Here is a 22,592-nt window from a genome sequence, read left to right as displayed (position 1 = left end):
CATACAGTAGTTTCTACAAAGTAGTTCATTGGATATTCACCTAGGACAGAGGTCTGCAACCTGCAGATCCAGAGCCACATGTGGCTCTTTTATCTCTCCATGGTGGCTCTCTGGCTGAAGAAAATAAAAATTGTAATTTTCAAAAAATTTAGAGTGAGCTTCTATTTTAGAAACATGCTAACATTTTTTGCTAGTCTGTTGGCTACTGGGGTTTTTAGGCTAATTGAGAGTTTAGCTTCTATTTTAGCAACAAGCTAACATTTTTGACTAATTTAGTTTGAGGAATTTTAGGCTATTTTGGAGGTTAGCAAGTAATTAAGGAACAAGCTAGCTTTTTTGGCTAATGTGGCATCTACTCAGGTTTTTTATGCTAATTTGGAATTTGCTAATATTTTAGCCAAATGTGAATTTTTTTGGCTAATTTGTCATCTACTGCTATTTTTAGGCTAATTTAGAGTTTTTGCTTCTATTTTAGCAACAAGTTCATGTTTTTGACTAATTTAGCTTACTGAAGAATTTTAGGCTAATTTGGAATTTAGCTAATATTTTACCAAAATGAGTTTAGCTAGTAATTAAGCAGCAGGGTAGCTTTTTTAGCTAATTTGGCCTCTAAAGACTTTTGTGCTAATTTTAATTTTAGCTAATATTTTAGCAATATGCTAACATTTTTGGCTAATTTGTTATCTACTGGGATTCTCAGGCTAATTTAGAGTTTAGCTTTTATTCTAGCAACATGCTAAAACTAGGAGTTCAGCTAGTAATTAAGCAATGAGCAACCTTTTTCGCTAGTTTGACCTCTACTAAAGGTAAAAACGTAAAAAAAAAAAAATGGAGACATACTAGTTTCTTTTTGTATTCTTGCTTATGTTTGTGCCAGAAATACTTAATACTTAATAATTCACATTTATATATAAAAAAAGAAGGTAATGTTTGCAAATCTGAATTTCTTGAAGAATAAAGTAAGACTACACGGCTCCTTCTAGGTTTTGATTGGTAGAAAACAAGCCCAAATGGCTCTTACTGTTAAAGGTTGCCAACCCCTGACCTAGGAGTTGTGGGCGGGACAGTGCCCCCCCTTTCCCTTCCGCGTTGCTAAGAGCTCTCTGGTTACAGTCTCTCCTGCTAGCTTACATCCCCTCACATCCCCAACCAAAGAAAAGAAAAACGCCTCTTCTCCAGCACAGCGTGACGTGGTTTAACTTTGTGACGAAGGGCTTTGCATCAATCCGCTTGGAGGATGGGGTCTTAAAAATATATATTTTGGACTCCTCTCTAACTACAAATGCCCCTTCAAATGAAGGGCTAGGGAGAAGGCAAGAATTCAGATTGGGTCCAACAAAAGTGCCGAGCGATATCGAAGCTATCCAGCTACAGTGGATGCTACAGAATGGAGTGGAGTAAGGAAGTTCAGGCCCCGCCCACTAAATGTTCTTTTTTTAATTTTTTTTTTTTTTTTCACCAAGAATGCAAATAATATTCAGCCTCAAAATCTACCATAGTATATTCTTGCTTTTTTTAACAGAAGAATTTGCCTTTTTTTTTTCTTTTTTTTAACATTTAATCTGAGATGATCATTTATTCTACTCATTTCTACCCCAGAGGTTTAGTTGTGGTTAAGGCTCTGTGAAATATAGAGTTAAGGATTTTTTGATATGTGGTCTAATCATGTATTTTCTAAACATTTATGCATAAACTAAACATTTGCATTTAGATTTGACATTTACATCTTAATGTTACACATTTCACATCTACATTTACCTTTTAGCTTTACACTTATATTTATACTTGAATTCAATTTTAGGCTTAACATTTATTATAAACAACTCCATTTAAGACTTTACTTAGTATAATAAAATTTCACTCAAGTAATCCCTTATTAGAATTTAAGTTGTCTTTTAGATGTATTATTTAGCTTTACTAATTTGACGGATGTCTAACATTTTATGAGTTAACATTTCAATTTTACATTAAATATTCAGTTTAAGCACAAACTTTAAGATATAAAATTATCAAACTTTTATGTTTACATTTATCATTATGTTTTAATATTTCCATGTTATAAAATATTACTAACATAACATATTTTTGATATTCTGTGCCTACAAATATAATGTTTATTCCTCATATTACAAATTGACATCAATTTGTTGTTGCAATTTGTTCTCACATAAGCAGGTAAATCTTTCAAATTCAAGCTATAAACGGCCCTACAAGAACCCAGGATTCTTTTCTTTTTGCTACAACTTTTGAAAAAATCCTTTTTGACAGGTGTGAGTCGGTACACTGGCATCAGATGAAAATGCTATTATAGTATTGATGGTAAAATTTCAAAGGTAGAATAAACCTGTAGATGGATGGCAGAACGGCTGACAGGACATGCAGGAAGTCTCTGCGTGCTGCTGGGAGAGGAGTGCAGAGGAGATTAAAACAGGACAACTTTGCAAAAGAAAAAACAAATAAAGATTTACCAAAACTGAAATGAAACATCAACATTTACGAACTGATATAAAAAAAGCAACTTAGAGTTATCGCACACAAAACACTGAGTGACAGGAAGGACTAAAACATAGTGGCACATCTATTTTCTTTCTGCTTTTGAATGATTTTTTTAACTTTGATTCACAAAGTTTGTTGAGTTTTTGTTTTATCCCGAGAGCTCACATTTTAAATGCAGAGTTCGGAGAGTTTTCACCTTCAAACTTTTTTAAAATTGCCTGCTTTTGGCTAATTTTGATGAGCAAACAGTTTCAGAATAGCGCAAACAAAACTGATTTTCCTTATCGCTGCATCATTTTCATGTCATTTTTACCTTTAATCTGACAGTTTTAACAAAACAAAGTACAGCGGTATTCTCCCTACAGATGGTTTTTATTCTATTATCTTCCTCCTCTCTGCTCATATCCCATCATTTCCTCTCCTCCCTTGTGTTCCTACTCAGGGAAAATTTTCTGCGTCATCAGCCTTTGCCCACCTACCCATTTTTCACTGAAGATTCCCAAAGTGAGTGGGATTAATGCGGTCACACAGTCCAAACCTTTTATATTAAAGAGCAGTTCAAAGGAGCTCAGCTGCTTTGTAATCCCATATATCAGAACCAAAACTTAATGATATTAATGGCTTTGAACATTCTTTGTGATTCACAGCAGGGAGTTCGACTCTTCTCTGCTCACTGGCTCCATCCTCTGCAGTGCAGGATGCTCTGAGCATGGCCTGAGCACAGAATCTGACCAAGGCGCTGCAGATAAGAGAAGGATTTTCCAAAAAGCATTTGGATTGCAGCAAAATGACTCTAAAACACTATAAACAGCCTGCAGGAAAACTCGAGGCACTCAAGTACAAGTGAAGATGTTTTATATTTTTCTTTGAAAAGATTAATAAATTAATTTCAGGCAACTATTACCTTTTATTACATTTCTGAAAAAATCTGAACTTTAACATGTGTTTGAAAAAAAATCTGTGCCAAAAATGTATCACATATCCTGTATAACAAATACTGAAAACGTTGAGCATTATTGCATTAACAGATAATGCAGATTAAAGTTTAAGCCAAACGGTATGAAGTTGTTCCAAATGGATTTCCATAAGACAAGAATCTGAGATTTATATGGATTATTGCTCAAACAAACAACAATATCATGTATATGTGATGTATTATATAAGTAAAACATGTGGAAAATGTCACAAAATGAAATATTTGTTGGAATCCATTCTAAAAAATACTTTTTTAAGTAAAAATTAGCTATCAAATGTGTTTATTGATGCATTTTTTTTCATCATAGCAAAACCATTCATTATCATTCCCATGTGTCTTACTTCCTTGAGGGGTGGGCGACCTGATGGGTAAAAGGTGGATGACTTAATGGATAGGTCAGCACTCCATCACAGGACTAACACAAAGAGACAGACAAGCATGCATGCTTCCACTCGCATTGATGCAGATTTACTAATTAGTGAATCACTAATTAGGAAAGCGAGCGTGTCTTTGGGCTGTGAGAGAAATCGGAGCGCCGGGCACATGAGACGCTGTGACAAAATGTGACTCTGCAGTCAGAGCTGACCAGCAGAAGGGCTTCTCTGTGAGGCATTGTTCACCACCTCCTGTGAAATCTTGCCCTTTTTTTCTTGTTTATTGGGACTAAATCTATAAGTTGAAAAGGGACATTTAAAACAAAAATCATTAATTTGACTAAAACTCTGCTCAAGATTATCAGAGTCACTTAATATTTTCTGAGTCATCGTCTTTGCAGGGGCTGGAAAATTTGCAAATTCATTGCGGGTTAGTGGCTCATAACACTGTGAGGGAGCGCAATCATGTGAATTAATCCTTGAATAATTGCTGCTAAAAGGGGTATAATTATGGGAGGGTTTGAATGAAGAGTTACCTGGGTTTTTTTTTCTCTTTAAGATCACTCAAGATGTTTCCATGTGAAAGCCCCCCTGAAATACCAAAGCTCCGCCAGCAGGCTGCCTGCTCCCCACACCAACTCACCCACTGTGCCTTGGGCTTGAAGTGTTGCCACGACAACCGCTGAGATTGCCACCCATCTTGTTGAGCATGCAGGCCTCACTGGGGCTCCTTCCTGAAACTTGTTTTTCTCTTTCAGCGCCTGACGGCCTCTATCTTTGTATCTCCTGTAAGTGGATTTGCGACTGGGACTTGCGTGATAGATGAGGGAAGTTAGCAATTGCAAGCAACTCTCAGTATAGTGCAGGGTAACTCTCCGTATTTAATGTCATTTGGCACAATAAACAAACACAGCGACAAAATATACTCTTTATTTTCTAATATTATATTGTTTCTGCCTCACACAGAAGTTTTTTAAGTTGACTGAAAACATTCAGTACGTCAGGGAAATTTAAAAATATACATTTAACATCTGGGATCCAGTTGATGAGCTGCTGTTTTTTTTTTTCTCCCTTCCACATTACAGCGGCCTTTCAAAGCAAATTAATGTTGCTCACTGCTTTGTTTGCCTGACAACACAGAAAATGATTCAGTCTTTGTGGCTTAACCTTTATGGAGATTAATGCTGAGACAGCTCAATAGAAGCCTGCTTCATTAATTCTTATTATCCAAACAAAAATGAACTCAGATCTGTCAATGACAAACTGATTGCTTTTATTGTTTTAGTGCTACAAAGCTCATGGACGGATCCCCCATGATGTGCCTCATGATAAAACGCATGGAATCAGCACAGACACTTCTTGCATGGCAATACATCAATGGCTGTCCTGCACTTATAGGCTATATGATGGCAACAACAGTGAAGAGACATGAGCTTCTACATTTAGAAAGAAGGACTTTTTTCCCTCATTTGTTGGTTTATTTTTACACAGTTCTCCTTCACACACCATCCCTGATGTCCTGCATTTTAAGCTCCTTTCATACAGTAAAAGCCTTTCACTGTGTGGCTATGGTCTGTGAAATTTGCATTTTATGATCTTCTTAAATGCATTTTGGAAGTCTTTGTTGAAATACGCATATATGATGGGGTTTAAAAGAGAGTTAGAGTAGCCCAGCCAGTTTATAACTGCTCCTAGCCAGTCCGGCATGAAGCAGCTTTCTGGACAGAAAGGGAGAACAAGAGCGACGATAAAAAAGGGCAGCCAGCAGAAGATGAAAGTTCCCATGATGATCCCGAGTGTTTTCACGGTTTTGCGCTCCCTGGAGAGCGCCAGCTTCCTTTTGGCTCCCGAGTTCCTCTCATTCATGTTTTCATAGCCGTGCGAGGACGACTGGGGGGTGTTGGGCAGAGGCAAGTGCGTCTTTGAGTTGCTGATAACTTCTATGATTTCCAGTGACTCCCCCTCGTCTCCGTGCATCACCGCGCCGTTTACGCACGGAGAGCCGGGTTTGGAGTCGTCGCAGCGCTTCCAGCCTCTCCCGCCGCTCTGTCCGTTGTTCTTTTTGTGGAAAAAGGCTGGAGACACAGCCAAGCATTTGTCCGAAACTTTTGCTGTCTCGATTTTCTTCACCGTCTTTCGAATCCGAAAGCGAGCGGCTCTGAATATCCGCCCGTAGAGGACCAACATGAGGATGAGCGGGATGTAGAAAGCCCCGAAAGTGGAGTAGATCGTGTATCCCGGGTCCTGGCTGATCATGCAGGCGTTGGGGTTCGCTCTGTCTTCGGCGCTTCTCCACCCTAACATGGGCGGGATGGATATGGAGAAACCAATTAGCCAAGTTGCGCAAATCAAGAGCACAGCGCGCGTCGGTGTTCGTTTATTTACATAGTCAATTGGGTCTGTTATGGCCCAGTACCTGTCCAAGGCAATTGCGCACAGATGCAGGATTGAAGATGTGCAGCAAAGTACGTCCAGTGAGATGAATAAATCACAGATCTCCTGTCCCAAAGTCCACTTGTTTAAGACCTGGTAAAGGGCCGCCATCGGTAGAACCAGAACCGACACCATCAAGTCTGTCACGGCCAAGGATCCGATTAGATAGTTGGCTACATTTTGGAGAGATCTCTCCAAGGCGATGGCTGCCACAACGCACGCGTTACCAAAAATGGAGCAGAGGATCAGGGCCCCCAGGAGCAGAGAGGTGATGATCTGGTAAGTCAGCACCAGACCCGGGTGGGACCCAGAACCCGTGCCATTCTCGCGCCCGAGGAAGTCGCCAACCACGTCCTTGCCTTCAGGGTAACCACCGGTTGTGTTGCTGTCGTTGCCGCTTAACGTTAGAAAATCCATCATGCCACCGCACTCGGTGAGCAACTTTTTGAAAGAAGTTGGGGACGCGCAGCTGAGCAAACGAGCAGAAGGCAGTCATCCGCTCAGGCTGCCGCGGCGCGCTTTACCGCTTCCATCGGAGTTCACGTGTTCGCGCTGAAGCTCTCAGGACTCATGACGCAGGCGTGTTGTGAAGCGTGCACATAAGGGGTTGCGCGCGTGTGTGTATGTGTGCATGTATGTATGTGTATGTGGATGTGCGTGCGCGCGTGTGCGTTGCTGCCCATGAGTGTCGGCAGCAGGGTGCGCTCAGTGGTACTGCGAATAATCTGAGCTTGGTGACGCCGGGATTTCATTTATACTAACAGCTGTGGGTACGTCAGACCAGGAGGAGGTCGCGCTGGAATTTTGTGCCTTTGCTCTTCTTGTTTCTCCATTTTTTGCTGCAGACAACTCCGAGGGAACCATGCTAACCTGTCACTCTGTTTTGTCGCTGTTTTTGGAGCCAAAACGTCATTTCTTGTAGTTTATTTTTACTTTAAATCTTAAAGGATCTGGGACTTTCTCAAACCTTTTTTTTTTTGTGGAAAAGGAACAGCAACTATGATTAAATGCGTACATTTTAAACTGTTTTTGGTGATTTTTATCTGTTTGAAAAATCTAATTAGCATTTTAAAGCCCTCACTGAGATCAGAAAGAATACATTTTGAAGGCAGCAAAAAGGAAAAGTCCAGATTTTTCGGACGCAATGATGAAAGGTGGTTTCAGCACCAGGGACAGCTCCCCTGTAGAGCAGAGAGGAATGTTGCTGCCATCTACAGTTCATAGCGGGTATTGCGTGAGCTGGTTTCCTCTGATTTGTCTGCTTTTAGCGGAAAGATTGGAGAGACACACCGTTCTGGAGCTTTCTTTGCTTCACATTTGAGTCAGCGGGATACAGAATAGAGAAAATGTTGCAGACTCAACGTCTGGAAGAGGTTGTGTCAAACTAGAAAACAATGAATTGTTTATATGAAAACTAAAGTAAAATAAACATATTTTTAGACACTAATATTGAATTTCTAACCCCCACCTATAGCAATGCTCCTCTAATGTGGACATCAAAAAGCATGACACAGTGTCACAGGGTAAGCCCAAGGCAAATGACTTAAGGTGAAATGTTTCTGACACCTTTACTCATTAAAAATCTCACTTTGCTTTGATCTTTTCCAATAAACCCCCTCTTTGGTTTATAATTGTGGATATAATTTTCTGTTTCTACAGATTTTCTCCCTCCAAAGACTCTCTATCTTTATGGAGTCCACTTCAGGAAACGTGTACGCTCAGAAAATAAAACAGTTGGAAACCACAATTAATAAAACATTTGATTTAAACACACATTTGTTATTTTTATATTAAATTGTGAAGATGAATGCTGATGCTACGACAGTGGATGGGAGAAAAGAAACAAAAAAAAAAATCCAGCTCTGGCTTTTTCACCTCGTTTTTCTGAGTTTGGAGCTGCATGGTGGCGTGGTTTCTATAGGCTGCATGAGACAATGGTGAGGCCACGAACAGCGTACTTTTTACAATAGAGCTCAGCACGGGGGACTTTGTCTTTGTCAACAGTGTGGAATGCCCCAGGGGGGCTCACATGGGGAGGACGAGCCAGAGAGCAGCAGGGCTCGCCCCTTCTGAACTGGAAAAGTCCCTCTCGGACTGAAAAAGAGCTTGAAACCAAAGGACGCCTGGCAGAGGACTGAGGGATGGACAGCAGGGACAACATCATGTTAGCCAGTTGAAGGGATCCTACATGGCCTCCCGTGAGACAGACTCGGCTTCCAATGGCTCAAGCGTGGAAGGTAAAGGTGGAGATGAAAATTGGGAGGACAATGAGCACTCTAGAATGGAGACTCTGTGTGTGAAAACACTGAGATCTAGACAGAAGAATGCATCTGGAGAGGGAAGCTCCAACAACATGGAACAGCTGGTGAGACCTCCTTTACCTGGAAGGAAAGCACACAGAAAGACCTGCCCTGAGGACATCCAAGGAAGATGGAGGGAAGGAGGTCCAGACAGGGAGGAGGGCAAACAAGGATCTCCACTTTTAGGAGGAAGAAAAGTAGAAAAGCAAAGGAAATTTGAAAGAGCGGACACACATGAAGAAACAGCCCAGGAGAGACATCCAAGAGAAAGCATTAAAAGTCTGACTGGCATTTTGGAAGCTGGAGCAAACCACTCACACAGGGGACCCTCGAGTCCTGAACCTCCAGGCCTTGGCTCAACCCAGACTCTCCCTGCCAGTTTAAACCCTCAGTTCAGTCAGGCTGCCGTCCAGAGCAAATTCACACCTCTGTCATCGCTCAGACGTTCTCCAGCAGACGTGCTCAGCGACACACGCACTCCTTCAAGAAATCCAGATGCATTGTGGGTGGAGGTGAGAACATGTGAACAACCCATTCAAGGCGGTCAAACACACATCCCACCTCTCACCCTCTCGGAGCCAGAGGAAGAAGAAGAGGAAGAAGACCTGGATGAGGAGACGGCAGAAGAGGAAGAAGGCAGAAGACTGACAGAAGTCATGGCCCAAGCCTCGACCTCGGCTAGGGTGAAGCCATGCGGCCTCGCTGGAGAGAGGAGGATGAGTAAAAGAGAGAAGAACAGGATGAAGAGTCTGAGAAGAAGGCAGAGGAGAAGAGAGAAGTGGAGACAGCAGGAAAACAAACAGGTGAATCACACTGGAGATCCTCTAGTTTATGTCTAAACGTTTTCCTAGTCATACAGGATGACAAAAAACAACAATTTTTGCTGCTGTTTTCAAGAATAATCTTAATTGTGATGAAAAAGCTGAACATATTCAGTTAATTACCAAACAGTTCAAGGAATGTGATGTAATCTTTATGCGTAGCAGGAAAATTCTTATAAAAATAGATATTTTAACATATTTCCAAGAAATGTTTCACTTCACCCATATTTTAATCAACAAGTGGAAACAATATTTCGCGTCTTTTCCCCCACATTTATTTTTAGCAGCTAATGTGACGGTGTGCATGCATGTGCATGTGTGAGCTCATTTCATCCAGACTCTGACACTTGACAGTCACATCAGCGCCCAGCTCATTTCAATAGTCATTGTGTGTGTGGTTTAAAGTGGGGTTACATTTGAATTAGTTGCATGATGAGGCTTGGACAGAGAGCCCTTCAAACCCAGCCAGACAAAGGAGAAGGTTCAGCTTTGATTGGCTGCTGCAGATCTGCAGTCACGTTGGTAGATTACAAATATAGGGACTGCAGTTTCACAGAAAGATGAATAGAAATAGTTCATTTGAGAGTTTCGTTGCATCGAAGTGATAGTTTGGCTAAGCAAAGTATATTCCACTGCTCTGACATGACGTTGATAATTCTTCGATAGTGTGTGTTTTATGTGTGCTGTGTTTTGTAAAAGTGAAAATCCATAAAAATTATGAGCTAAAACCCAACATTGAGTGTAATTCTTCAGCTCTTTAGTTTCAGATTCTCTTAACTTCTCCCTGAAATCATTAGATGGACCTTAAAATGGAGGAACTTTCTCCCTCATTCATCACCATTAGGACTTGTATTCCAGTGTGTTTGGTACACTTTCACTCTGAACTGGGAGAAAACAAAAGGGGCCACAGCTTTTATTAGAGTCGGTGAGATGCTGCAATCTAAAAACACTTCCTGCTTACCAGATATCATGAGTTCTTTCAAACTTTTCATCAGCATTTCGTGTGGAGTTTTGATATTTCATTGGCAACTTGCTATGATGCTCTAGAAACCAGGAGCAGTGTTTTTTATTGTCTAGATTTCCAGATCCGAGATTTCCTGTTTTCAGCTGACAGAAATCACACTTTCTTTTTATTTATTTATTTATTCTGTTGGTGTCATTGACTCGTTTTCATCTCAAGCTCATCCAGTGATTCCTCTAACACTTTTGCTAGTATATATACTATTCATGTGTTTTGCTGCTCACAGTAATATAATAATTGTGCATCAAAATCAATCAACATTCATTTTTAATTTTCAAAGCTCATTGAAACTCAAAATATTGCAAATGATTCCTTTATTTTTTTATTTTTTCCAAATATATTTATTGCTTTTTAACATATTAATAAATAATAAACAACCACACACACAAAAGACAAAAACAAATAAAGACTTGCTCCATTAGTACTAATGACATGTGCAAGAAGGCATAATAAACCAAAACATATAAGAAAATGTACTCGTATAGAAACAAAAATCTTAATAATTGTGATCATGTCTAATCCAATGTATGACAGAAAAGGTTCTCAAGTTTTAACAAAAACATAATTTTTGTGATCGTGTTTAATAATGAAAAGAGACATCGTTTAATACAACTTTCTGCCATTCCTGGAGGGAATTTTGTTTTTCTAGCACTTGATTATTTTTTTAATATATTTTACTTGCCTCTATTAGCTTTTGCAGAGGTGTAACTGAGTTTGAAACAACACAGCTGATATTCTCATCATATTATTCCATAAGGAACGTTCTATGTTTTTGGCATCCCCATAATATCATAAAGGAAAATAATTGGACACATCTGTGAAACAATGTTGAAATAGTGAGACTGACGGAGCTTCATATTATTAAATTAGAAATGCTTGGTAAAAATAAATATGTTAAAGATGTGTCATCAAATCAAAGCTAAAGGTGAACATATTTTTAATATAAAAAAGTCAGACATTTACATTTAGGCAAACTCAATCATTTCTAAAATAATCTCACTAAAATGAATTCTAAACTATAAATACTCTGAGATTTAATCTGATATTTATTGTGAACTGATAATAAAAACATATTACACGTTACAGAACAGCTGCTCAGTTACAGAGTCTGCTGCTGAAGCAGCGTCTGTCTCACCTGAGCGCCACATGCTCTCTCCCTCCATGTTAATGACACACCTTGGGAGGCTGGGCTGAAGCTACAGGACAATCCCTGGAGCTCCCCCTGGGTGAGAAAGTGGTAATTACTCTGGAAACACCCTGAGATTTTTGAAACAGCAGTGGAGCTCCAGACATTAACCCCCCCCTCTCAAGGGTCTGTCAACACATGTCTGAGGGAGAGGCGGGAACAGTTTACCTCATCGTCCTACTAGCAGCTATAGATGAATGTACATTTAGAGGTAGGATCTCATGGGGGAAGCAGGTGTTAATTTATTAAAAAACATATATTAAGAAAGTTATGTTCGTAAATATGTACGTATGATAATCAAATCAAATAATTCTGAAGTAAGGCTAGGATTCGGCTTTATTACCTCCTCAAACATCTTACTCTAAAGACATACGTGACATTTTGGTCCCTTGAACTCACAGCTGACACCCCTGAGTCCTCACACACATTCTTAAGCTGTTTGGGAAGGTGTTCAAAAAGGGTTACACTTTTGAAAAGGGGTGTTTCAAAGACGTAAACAGAACCCCACGAGTAAAGGAAGACATACGCACATCCCACTTCTCTTATTGTCCAAATAAATGCAGGAAAGTGACATGTTTGGGTTGTTCTATTTAAAATGTTTTACTCTGGAAACCCAAATTTTAGACAACAAATGGCTGTCAAATAAAAATGTTTGGCATTATTTTTTTTCTTTCTGGTTATGACTTTTTCCACATAAATGATTATATTGTGCATGCTTTTAAACGAATATTTTCCTTTCTTTACGCACAGAGTTTAACTGGTATTCAATCCAGCAGCAGCAGCAGTGAGGATGAAGAGTCTCTGAGCATGAAGAAGAGAGAAGGCTTTATCTGCGCCGTCTGCTTGGACGTATACTTCAGTCCATACATCTGCCATCCTTGCAATCACATCTTCTGTGAACCGTGTCTGAGGACGCTGGCGAAGAACAGCCCCACCAACACGCCCTGCCCGCTGTGCAGAACGGTCATCACCCACGTCTTCTTCCAGAAAGGTGAGACAAAGACTTTCCAATACAATGATCAAACAGCAACATACCTGAAAATGTTTAGTTTTAAGCAGAAAGTTGCATTTGTGGGATATTATAGGACTCCATGTTTGTTTCTGGAGCTCAGCTGCAGATGTGCTTCAGGGAAGCAGGCTGGACCTTTTGCTCAGCTCCCACCAGATGAGTCACAGAGGCCTAAAAGACGAATTCAAGCACAATCTGAACCTTTTTCTTTTATTGCTCTCTAACAGACACAAACATGATTAAAAGGGACCATAAAACTAAGTAAAAATCTTATTAGACCGCTATTTTCAAAGGTTTTAAACATTGTCATGTAAGTTTAGACACATTTTGGTTGTGCTTAAAATATTCTCAGTACATTTTTAGTTATGATTATGCTGTTTTTAGCCAAAAAATCAAGAAACATGTTGTTTTCTAGCACACAGTTTCTGCAGTATTTCATTAGAAAGTTGTGGTTGGGACTGTTGGTGCATAGTAAGCCCGCCCCCCTTCCCCTCCCCATTACTGAGAAATAGGAGCAGGAAGTTTGTGGCCTCCCCAGCGTATTGTGACACAAATAAGCTCTTTTTCAATTTGCTTTTTTTTATTTGCTCCTGATTCACATCAATTTGAATAACTAAATACTCACAAATGCACATTTAAGATTATTTTTCTTTACATTTGTCCTCCAAAATTAGAAAAATGCCACAAAACACTATTTTCACCAGTGTGAGTCTTTAAAGGGTTTAATCCAACAAAAAATAATGATACATTTTATTTAACTTATTTGGCTTGAACAATATTTTTGTGAAAGGAGCACCACTTTCCAGATTAGAAGAAAAAAAATACTCATTAATGATAATTGATCAATCTTACTTTGAAAATTGATGAGGAGTAAATAAATGCACTGCAGGCTGTGAGCTTTCTTCTTAATTGACTGAATCTGGAGTGAAAACCAAAGTGTCTTCTTAATGTTTATCGGAAAATACGCATAAAAATACAAACAATAACAAAAAATGATCCAAATTCATCTAGTATGTAATTCAGGGTGAATCGTCTTCATCTGGATTTGGGATTCGTGAAGTAGAATGTTTGCACCATCGATTGCAACATTCTGGAAGCTGTTAAGATTCTCCTCACCAAAAAGTCTATAAGCTTTCCCTGAATTGAGCATTTTCAGCCTCCATGGAATGCGATGTGCTTAAAGTTATCTTGCACGTACTGTCAAAAGAAATCTACTTGATCAGTGAAAAAATCTGAAGCAAAAAATCCCACGAGCTTCAAAAGTAGCTTAAAAAGATGTGCATGAAGGTTACTAAAAGACACGAGTGAAATACATATAAAAAACTTTGACTTGGCACAAAACTTCTTTGCTTGAAGGACCTTAAAATTTAAGGATAAAACTTCAAGAAGAAACCAAAGAGAAATAAACTGACTGAAATTTTAAAGTTTTGTCTTTTAGCCAAAACATGGCGAGCAAAAAAACTCATAAGTTCACAGTTTGGAATGATTGAGGCAAAAGTAGAACTTTTTTTTTTTTTAAATATGTTTCATTGAGGTCCCAAAATAGATCTGGGACAATTAAAACAATCAAATTACTTTAGCAAAGAAACAAGTTCTGCATAATAATGCTTTTATAAAACAAGATTAACCATAATTTTTTTTACTTACTAGAAATAAAGTGTAAAATGGATTTTGCATTCTCTTTCTTTCTTAAATCGGAGGTTTTAAGATTTTTTTATTTATTTTTTACATCGGTCAGTGGCCACCCAGAAGAAGGGTGGGTGGTAGGAAGGCAGAAGCACGGTAATTGGCTGATAGATGGGTCTCTAAAGTCCGTAAAGTCATCTGATGATCAGCCGACTTCAAATTGCCCCCTGCCCCTGTGCTGATTGCTAGAAATCGTTAAGAGACCTGCATGTTGACAAATTGGGGTTGATGCTGAGAAGAATAGGAAGAAGACAGAACACTGTACTTTCTAGGGTGGCACGTTGTCTAAAAAATTGTTAATTGGCAAGATTGTAATGTGTTGCGAATGACCAGTGGTGCAGAATGGACCCCTTTTTAGACATCCCGGGGTACAGGGTGTAAGGCGGCCCTTGATATGGATGACCACCATCCGAAGACATTTACCCATCGTGCAATCTCTAAATCCTTCATTACTATTACCTTAGGTTTGATTAAGAAATCTGATGAAAGGAGGAAAGCAGCGGCTGGAAGGCTCAATTGGTTGGATGCAGGACTGGTGTATGGGAAACCAAGATACGTTACCCAAGGGTCACGATGACCATTATCCATAGCCTTAGGCAAGACCCTCACTCTCTACCTTTATAGCTACAAGGAGGGGCCACGTCTGGGTCCCCAAACTGGATAAAATACAGTGTGTAAAACACTCTGCCAAACCAAATGTGCAAATCAGTGTAAGCTGTGGAGACCTTAGGGATATGCCAAGAAGTGAACAACAACGATGAAAGAGGGTTCAAACTTTGAAGGAAGGATGTTGTCTCCTTGATTTTTCTTTACCATCCTTTGTTGAAATGTTTTTAGTTTTAATCATTGTTCATGCCAGCTCAAATAACATTTCCAAAAGAAAAAGAGAGAAAAAGGCATGAACAATCTGAGTAAAACAGAAGAAATACATTTTATAATAACATCTGCTCCTATTAATCAATCAAGCAAATGTCTCACTGAAAGAAAGGATCTCAGAGAGGCTTTACACCCAAAGGAAGGGACAACTGTCTTGTTTGGAGTTTGTTCCTCCATAAAAGACGAGAATTTTACTGAGCTTCTTGGTAAGAAATCAAACATCATAGGAGTTGCTTTCCAGTGTAATGGCAGACCTATATCATATAATTTTCAGGATGAAAACACACTGATTAAAACAGTACAGTCTGTCGGGGCGATTCTATGAATAACCAAACTTGTGTTTTTCACAGTGGTCCACTCATGGATATAGAGCATGGAGGGCATGGAGTGAGTGGTTATGTAGAAATGTGAAGGGCTCTTGTTCATGATTAGATGACAAGATTAGATTCTTGTGTTGATTATCGTCACCAAGGTCAAACATGAGCAGAACAAAGACATTATTAGGGAGGAGAAGCAATGACTTCTGCCATTTTTAACGTATATTTAAAAACAACCAGTTGTTATTATTCTATGCCGTCAATAGATTTGTAAAGATTCTCTGTGTCTTTTTCAGAACTAAACCAGGCAGCACGGACGTTCTTCCCAAAGGAATACTTAACCCGGAAACAGAACTTTCAGAAAGCAAGCTGTGCAAAGTGGCCTCTCCCAAGCTGTAGGAAAATCTTCCGCATTTTTGGAGGTAAGTCTTTAACTTCATAACATCAGCGGTTTGGAATCATGTATATTCTCTGATTTGGTAATCAAATGCAGTGCAAGCTGGGTTCTTAAAAGTTTAGAAGAATTCAACCCATCTCCAGAATAGAACACCGTTTGCTAATGACTCCTGTGAATTAGGAAATGGTGGCTACATTAGTGGACTGCACGGTGGCGTATTTACTCCAGTTTCCTCCCACAGTCCAAAAACATGATTCATAGGTTAATTGAAAATACAACATGTGATGGATGGATAGATGGATGGATCAATCAATCAAGCAAATGATTGGATTAGCATAAACCTAGCTGGGTGTAGGTCTCCTAAAGTTTATGGCCAGCCGTTTTATGATTAAATCCTTGATATCAGGCTATTTAAAGCTTAACTAGTAATGCCAAAAGTACACTTAGTTAACTAGTGACAGCCAAAAAAGTGAACTGGTTAAGTAGTAATGTTAAAAAATGTGCACTAGTTTACTAGTTGGCCTCTATATTTGCCAACTAGTGAGACCTCTACAAAGGCCACTATAAGTAGTTGTACTTTTGGCATTAGTAATTAGGTTTAAAACAGCCTGATATCAAGGATGTTGAGTTTGTATTGTTTTACACTTTGCAAAAGTCTGAAAAACTTAACGAAAAGGCAAAGATTTAGTTTAGTTTTTGTTTTTATCCTTCAGGAGCTCTGTTCCGTGAGCAGACAGTCTCCTCCTGGTTGGCTCATTTGATTAGAAGCTGAAAATTGACAATTCGCCGATTTATTTTTTTACCATTCATTGGTGCAACTGTGCAAAGTGCAAACTTTGTCAAGCACAATGGATATTTTTATGACGCTTTAAAGATACTCCAATGAAAATTGGGTATTTTTAACATGCCCTTGAGGTATATTTCTCATTATATAGTAAACCATTCTTAAAATTGTATTTCTGAGTATTTCTTTACTCAAGTTGTTGTAAATCAAGAGCAGATGAAGACTGTTGGAAAAAGCGTGTAGGTGTGATATTAAAGCCTCTGACTCAAAACTGTACAGCCGCATAGCTCCAATACTGCTCGCCATTTTGGTTGCACTGCTAATGTCAGGCGTGAGAGGCTGTAAGCTAGCAGGAGTGCGTGTAAACAGATGGATGATGGGAAGGGGGCGGGCTTATTCCTCATCAACAGTCCTGCCCACAACTCAGATGAGTACTGCAACTCTGCAGAAACTATGTCGTAGAAAATAACGGAAAATTTTTATTTTGAGCCAAAAAGGAATGATCATAATTAAAAAAATCACTGGGAACTCTTTTGAAATAGCTCCAAAGATGATCAGATTGGGAATTTAAGTAACTTTAGACATTTAGATAAATAAAAAAACGACTTGTTCAGTTCTTCTAATTGCTGAGAAACCTGCAGGAGTGGAGTTTCTTTGTTAGACACATGTAAGCCAGGCAGACCCTGTGTAGCTATTTTAAACCTTGTTGTTTTATTTAATTGAAATCCTCCAGAAGCTGATCCACCAGATAAAAATGATTGTTTCCCCCGCAGCAGGCTTCCAGAGACAGTCCAGTCCAATTCCGAGACGCCAGTTTCCCCACGGAGGAGGCTACCGCCTGAACAGCATGGACTTTGAGGACGAATCTCGAGGCTGGAGATTTGACATGGACATGGTTATTATCTACATCTACTCAGTGAACTGGGTTATTGGCTTCTTTGTATTCTGCTTTCTTTGCTATCTCTTTTTCCCTGCCTTTTGACATTCATTACAACGGTTCATGAAAAAACTTGAAACTGTTGAAACAAAAGCGATGAAAGAAAATTTTGGACTTCAGCAAAATAAGGAAATCAACATTGGAACTTAATGAGACACCGAAGAGTGACTTTAGAGTGGGGGGGTTGTTGAGTAGTGGATGGAGGGCCACTGATTCCCTCTCAGAAAATATTCAAAGGGAAAAAATTAAAACTAAATAGATGCTTGGAGATTCAATCTTCTCCATTCTCACCTCCAAATGTCCTTCCTTTGACAGACTGGGATTTAGAGAAGATCTCCACTTCAAATATAATCCAAATATGCAAATACACCAATTCTGGCATCTATTTAAAATAGATGTATGATTAATGTTTTAAAATTGTGTTCTTTAGGCTTTAGACTCCCTCTGAACTAACTAAACATTAGACATTTATTTTGACTTGGTATGGCAAAAATAACTTTTTTTACATTCAATTTGGAAAAAACTAAATCTGAAATGAGGTACTTTTTCCCCCATAGCTGGATATTAAAAAGTAAGTCTAATTTTTAACACTTCATACTTAAATTAAGAAGATAAAATGTCTCGATCAAGAATTGCCAAATCTCTTTTTCCTTCTTAGGTCAAAATCAATTTGGTATTTTCATTTCTACTTTCCTGTAACATGCATTCACTACAAATTTTTCAAAATAAAAAATTGAAACGTTTGGAACAAATTCATGCTTTTGAAGTGTTTTTTTTTAATACTTTTCACCATTTATTCTCAAATTTCAAAAAATGAAATGCTACAGATAAAAACTTTGCATACTTTGGAGCAGTGATCAGTCACATGACTTCTGATTGGATGGCTGACTGAAAACAAAAGACCAATGTGAACATAAAACCTTGAAAAATTCTTTGAGAGCTTTGAAAGAAGGGATAAGTTTACATCTTATTATATCAACGGTTCGCTCTGTTTCATTCTATTAATTGACTTTTGTTCACTTAAGGTTGTTAAGACTTTACAAAAGAGCTTTTCATTTATTTCTTTATCATTTTAATACACTGCTAATACTTCTAATTTGTTTCAATTATGCTTTTAGGGTGTTGAAAAACAAGTCAGCAGGCACCAAGAGGAAATAAACATGGACTCAGCTTTGGGAAGTGAACAGGAAAAAGATGACGAAATCAGCACATTTCATCATTTTACTCTAATTTTTTATGTATTTCTATAAAGTATATGTGCAGAGCTTCATGAATACTTCAATCTGTTACAGCTTTTTAAGGATAAAAAAATGAATGATGTAAAAACTCTTTGTGTGTGTGTGGGGGGGGGGGTGCATGGGTTAATAACTTTTAACGTCCACCAATTTTTTTTTAAAATAACATTACACTCATATTTTGAGATTTTAGAAAGATCCAAGTTTTGAGTTGTTATCTCTACTAGTAAAAGAAAAGAGAAAAGGATGTTAAACAGCTCTTAGCCAAACCTGAAAAAGACAATTTCACAAGTATTAGTTTTTGTGTCATTTCTATTGAAGGTTCTTTGTTGCTTGTTTTGACAAATTGTATTGATGTTTTGACTCAGCCATCAGGAATGGAAACGCTTCTAAGAAAACTGCCAGGACTAAAATAATATATATTTAGGATGCAATAAACTATAAAAAAAATAATAAAATTAAAGAAACAGCTAAATAACTGCTAAAAACATGTTTATTTGTTCCCTATAGAATATATATATATATATATATTTGTTTTAACTTTAAAGTCAGAAGTATTTTCAATCACGATTTAAACAGTTAAAACATTCAAATCTGCCAAACAGAATCAACAGGAAAAACCGAGCTGTGTTTTCCAGTCACGTCTGACCACATGAAAGAAGCACCTGCATGGCTGAGAGGTGTGGGCATGCAGCCACGGGTCAGAGGTGTGCAGGATGCTTCTTTGCTGAAAACAATCGGCCTTTTTTATGCTTGTTTTTGCAAAATGTATGAATGCAATAAAACTCAGGAGGACAATCCAATAACTTTTATTCACCATTTCCAACCTTAATCGTTACCAGATACATATAATCATAACCAAGGATCAAGAAAAAGCGTTTACCGCATATTTGGTCTCCTGTTAGGAGAAGGCCATGTTATACAGCCACTTTGTACATTGTGTGCATATTGCACATATGGAAATTGGTCATAAATGAATATAAGCTAAAAAAGTGAGAATGTTTGGGGTTTTTTTATGTGAAATGTTCAGTTTTTTTTCTTGATTGATTACAACCTCGTCCGCCTGCATAAATTCTGGAACAAATGTTTTAGTTGAACTATTTAGTACCACTGAAGCAGCGTTACGTGGCTTCGAAAATGACAAGAAAAAAGTAACTGATGATGACAGAAAGGGAGAACATCATAACAGCAAAAAAATGCAGAAAAAAAACAAAGAAAGTCGAGGTGTCAGTCTGTACAGTTTTTTGTTTTTTAATAATCAAAAGCTTCTCGGAAACTAAGATAAACTCAGACAGGATATATAACAAAGTCACACCCATTGACTGTATATGACAACTGGACCTAGTGAGTGTGACATCACCCACAGAACATGGCTAAAAAAAAATAGTCATTTCAGTCGCCATTTTTTTCTCGATACAAACGCCACCAATGAGCCAGACTACATTGTGAGCAGTAATTAGTCTGAATAGTCTGAGTCAACATTTCTATGGAAACCAATCACCAATCAAGAGGGAGTTTTTTTAGACCTTCACACCCCTTCCAAAAATATACGGGACTATTTGACTATTTGAAAGACACGATCCTAAGAAACATCCATGCCAAATTTGGTGCATGTATCACAAAACGCAGGATTATTTTAATAACCGGCTCCACTCCGATTATTGTTGAGTTGGTATGGAATGAAAATGGAAGAAAGAAAAAACTAGGTTTGTGGCAATTTTGGTGAGTTTTTAGCTTGTTGCGGAGGTGAAATTTTTGCTCAAATGCACAGTAAGTGAAAAGAAGAAGAACAAGAACATCAAGAATAAACATTACAGTTACAATATAAAAGTCTTTGCAGCCACATTGAGTGTGTCTTTGTGTATTTTTTTTTCATGTGTTTGCCCTTTTTACTTTCTTGTAAGGGCTTTTTGAGTTTCCTGTCTTTGTTACAGAAACAATATGGTCCCTGAGGACAATAACTAAACGTTGCACATTATGGGAACTTTGGGATTAAATTTCTGAAGAATAAATGCATTGTATTGCAAAAAGAATGCTGCAACTGCTTAGCTGCTAAAAGTGGCTTATTTAATTAATTAATTCAAATACTTTATTATCTATAAATTGATTCCAGGAATTTTTTTAATTTTTTAATTTTTTTATTTTTGTAATTAGGGGCTTACTTGCAGCATCCTGTCATTTCAAAGAACAGCAAAACACTGTAACGTTGGTTGTTTTAGTTATTTAAAAAAAAAAAATCTCAAGAAAATACAAATTGGGTTGAAATGAAACCATACCTATGGGTGTAATCGATGAATCGATTCTATTCCTACGATCCAACCTGATCGATCTGTCTGAAGCAGACGCTAACTCAATCAACCTTTACCATTAAAAAATCCTTTCAAAATTAAATTTTTTTATAATTGAATCAATATTGAAAAATAGCATTTGGATTGAACTACAGTAGGTTTATTTTACTATAATGTAAAAACGACCAAGTGTAACAGAAATGTGATGACAGCAAAAATGATCAAGCATCGTTACAGTCCAATGTGTGGACACACTTTGAATTTTGCAAAGACATGGAATTATGTTCTTATAATGTCCAGATTGTATTATTTTATGCAGATAAACAACAGTGGGCTGAACATGGATTTGTCATTAATTCTTGTTTACTTGTTTGTTTGTACACATATTTAGTTGACTCTTGATTGTCTTGCAAGAAATACAATCTGGAAAACTTCACCTCAACTGTTAGGGTATACTGATTTAATTGTGGCATATGTACGCATTTTACTGAGACTGGGCTGCCAATTCGATTCACTCTCAATCTTAGTTCGTTTTGAATGATCCGATTCACTGACCTGATCGATCCAGGACATAATCGGCAAAAAAATTCAACCAGTGTGACTCAGAGATAAATACCTGGTACTGAACAGTGGAGGTGAAGTTTTCTAAATTCCTCATATTTCTTGCAAGATAATCAAGTGTAAATTAAATATGTGAACAGACAAACAAGTAAAAAATAATTAATGGCAAATCTATTCACATATTAGTTTCATGAAGCTTCCACATCAAAATAACACAAATGAAAATATTAGAATATTCAACCACATCATATAGTCACATATCTTCACATAAGTTCAGTGTTTCCAAACTGTAATGATAGATTGATCATTTATTTGCTTCTATCATTTGTGTTGTGATGCTATTTGGTCATTTTTACATTATAGTAAAATAAACCTACCACGTCTTGATCCAAATGATATTTTTCACATTGATTCAATAATCAATTGATCTCCTTTTAAAACAATTTCTATTGGTAGATTTGATTCAATTCTGCCTCAAACCGATCGATCTGATGGATCGCTGGAATAGAAATTGGTTCATCGATTAACCATTACAGTACCAAGGATTTATCTGAGGCACACTGGTTAAACTTTTTGCTAAAGATGTCCTGGATCGATTTTAGGTCAATGAATCGGATCTGAGTGTTCAAAAGGAAATCGGATTGGGAACCAAATCATGGTTAAAATGATCTGTTACACCCCTAACTATTATATCCTATAGTGTTTTAAGAGTGTGGTGTTGTAAACTTTTAACTGGAAGTGAATGTTATACAACATAGTGTTTTGAAGACAGAAAAACACTTTAAATTGAGATTGCAGCACACCTGACCTTTTAATTTATATGATTCTTGAATGAAAGCTATAAATAAAAGTGGAAAATTCCAAATGTTCTTCAAATAACCCCAAACCTGAAACC

General features: G+C 37.9%; 2 protein-coding genes across 4 annotated transcripts in view; one reads left to right on the top strand and one right to left on the bottom strand.

Moving 5' to 3' along the window:
* Positions 1 to 19,298, top strand: part of si:dkey-250l23.4 — a 59,861-nt gene extending 40,563 nt beyond the window's left edge. Inside the window, exons 2-8 of one of the 3 annotated variants that reach the window (XM_024276167.2) lie at positions 4,406 to 4,634; positions 7,754 to 7,802; positions 8,284 to 9,382; positions 12,358 to 12,598; positions 15,792 to 15,917; positions 17,450 to 17,571; positions 18,732 to 19,298. In XM_024276167.2, coding sequence (XP_024131935.1) covers positions 8,468 to 9,382; positions 12,358 to 12,598; positions 15,792 to 15,917; positions 17,450 to 17,571; positions 18,732 to 18,863 — 1,536 coding nt within the window. In that variant the 5' untranslated portion in view covers positions 4,406 to 4,634; positions 7,754 to 7,802; positions 8,284 to 8,467 and the 3' untranslated portion in view covers positions 18,864 to 19,298. The remainder of the gene's footprint in view (positions 1 to 4,405; positions 4,635 to 7,753; positions 7,803 to 8,283; positions 9,383 to 12,357; positions 12,599 to 15,791; positions 15,918 to 17,449; positions 17,572 to 18,731) is intronic. The other 2 variants (XM_024276168.2, XM_024276169.2) reach the window with 2 other exon arrangements.
* htr1aa (5-hydroxytryptamine (serotonin) receptor 1A a) lies at positions 4,708 to 7,043 on the bottom strand. The gene has a single exon (XM_024276170.2). The coding sequence runs from the start codon at positions 6,697 to 6,699 to the stop codon at positions 5,413 to 5,415; it is 1,287 nt and encodes a 428-aa protein (XP_024131938.1). The 5' UTR covers positions 6,700 to 7,043; the 3' UTR covers positions 4,708 to 5,412.
* Positions 19,299 to 22,592: the final 3,294 nt, after the last annotated feature.

The sequence above is a fragment of the Oryzias melastigma genome, linkage group LG9 (assembly GCF_002922805.2).
Source record: "Oryzias melastigma strain HK-1 linkage group LG9, ASM292280v2, whole genome shotgun sequence".
NCBI lineage: Eukaryota > Metazoa > Chordata > Actinopteri > Beloniformes > Adrianichthyidae > Oryzias > Oryzias melastigma.
The sequence above is the reverse complement of the archived record's forward strand: the minus strand, read 5'-3'. Positions and strand labels throughout refer to the sequence as shown.

Coding starts and splice junctions, on each gene's coding strand:
- htr1aa (XM_024276170.2), bottom strand. CDS start 6,699: ATGATGGATTTTCTAACGTTAAGCGGCAACGACAGCAACACAACCGGT.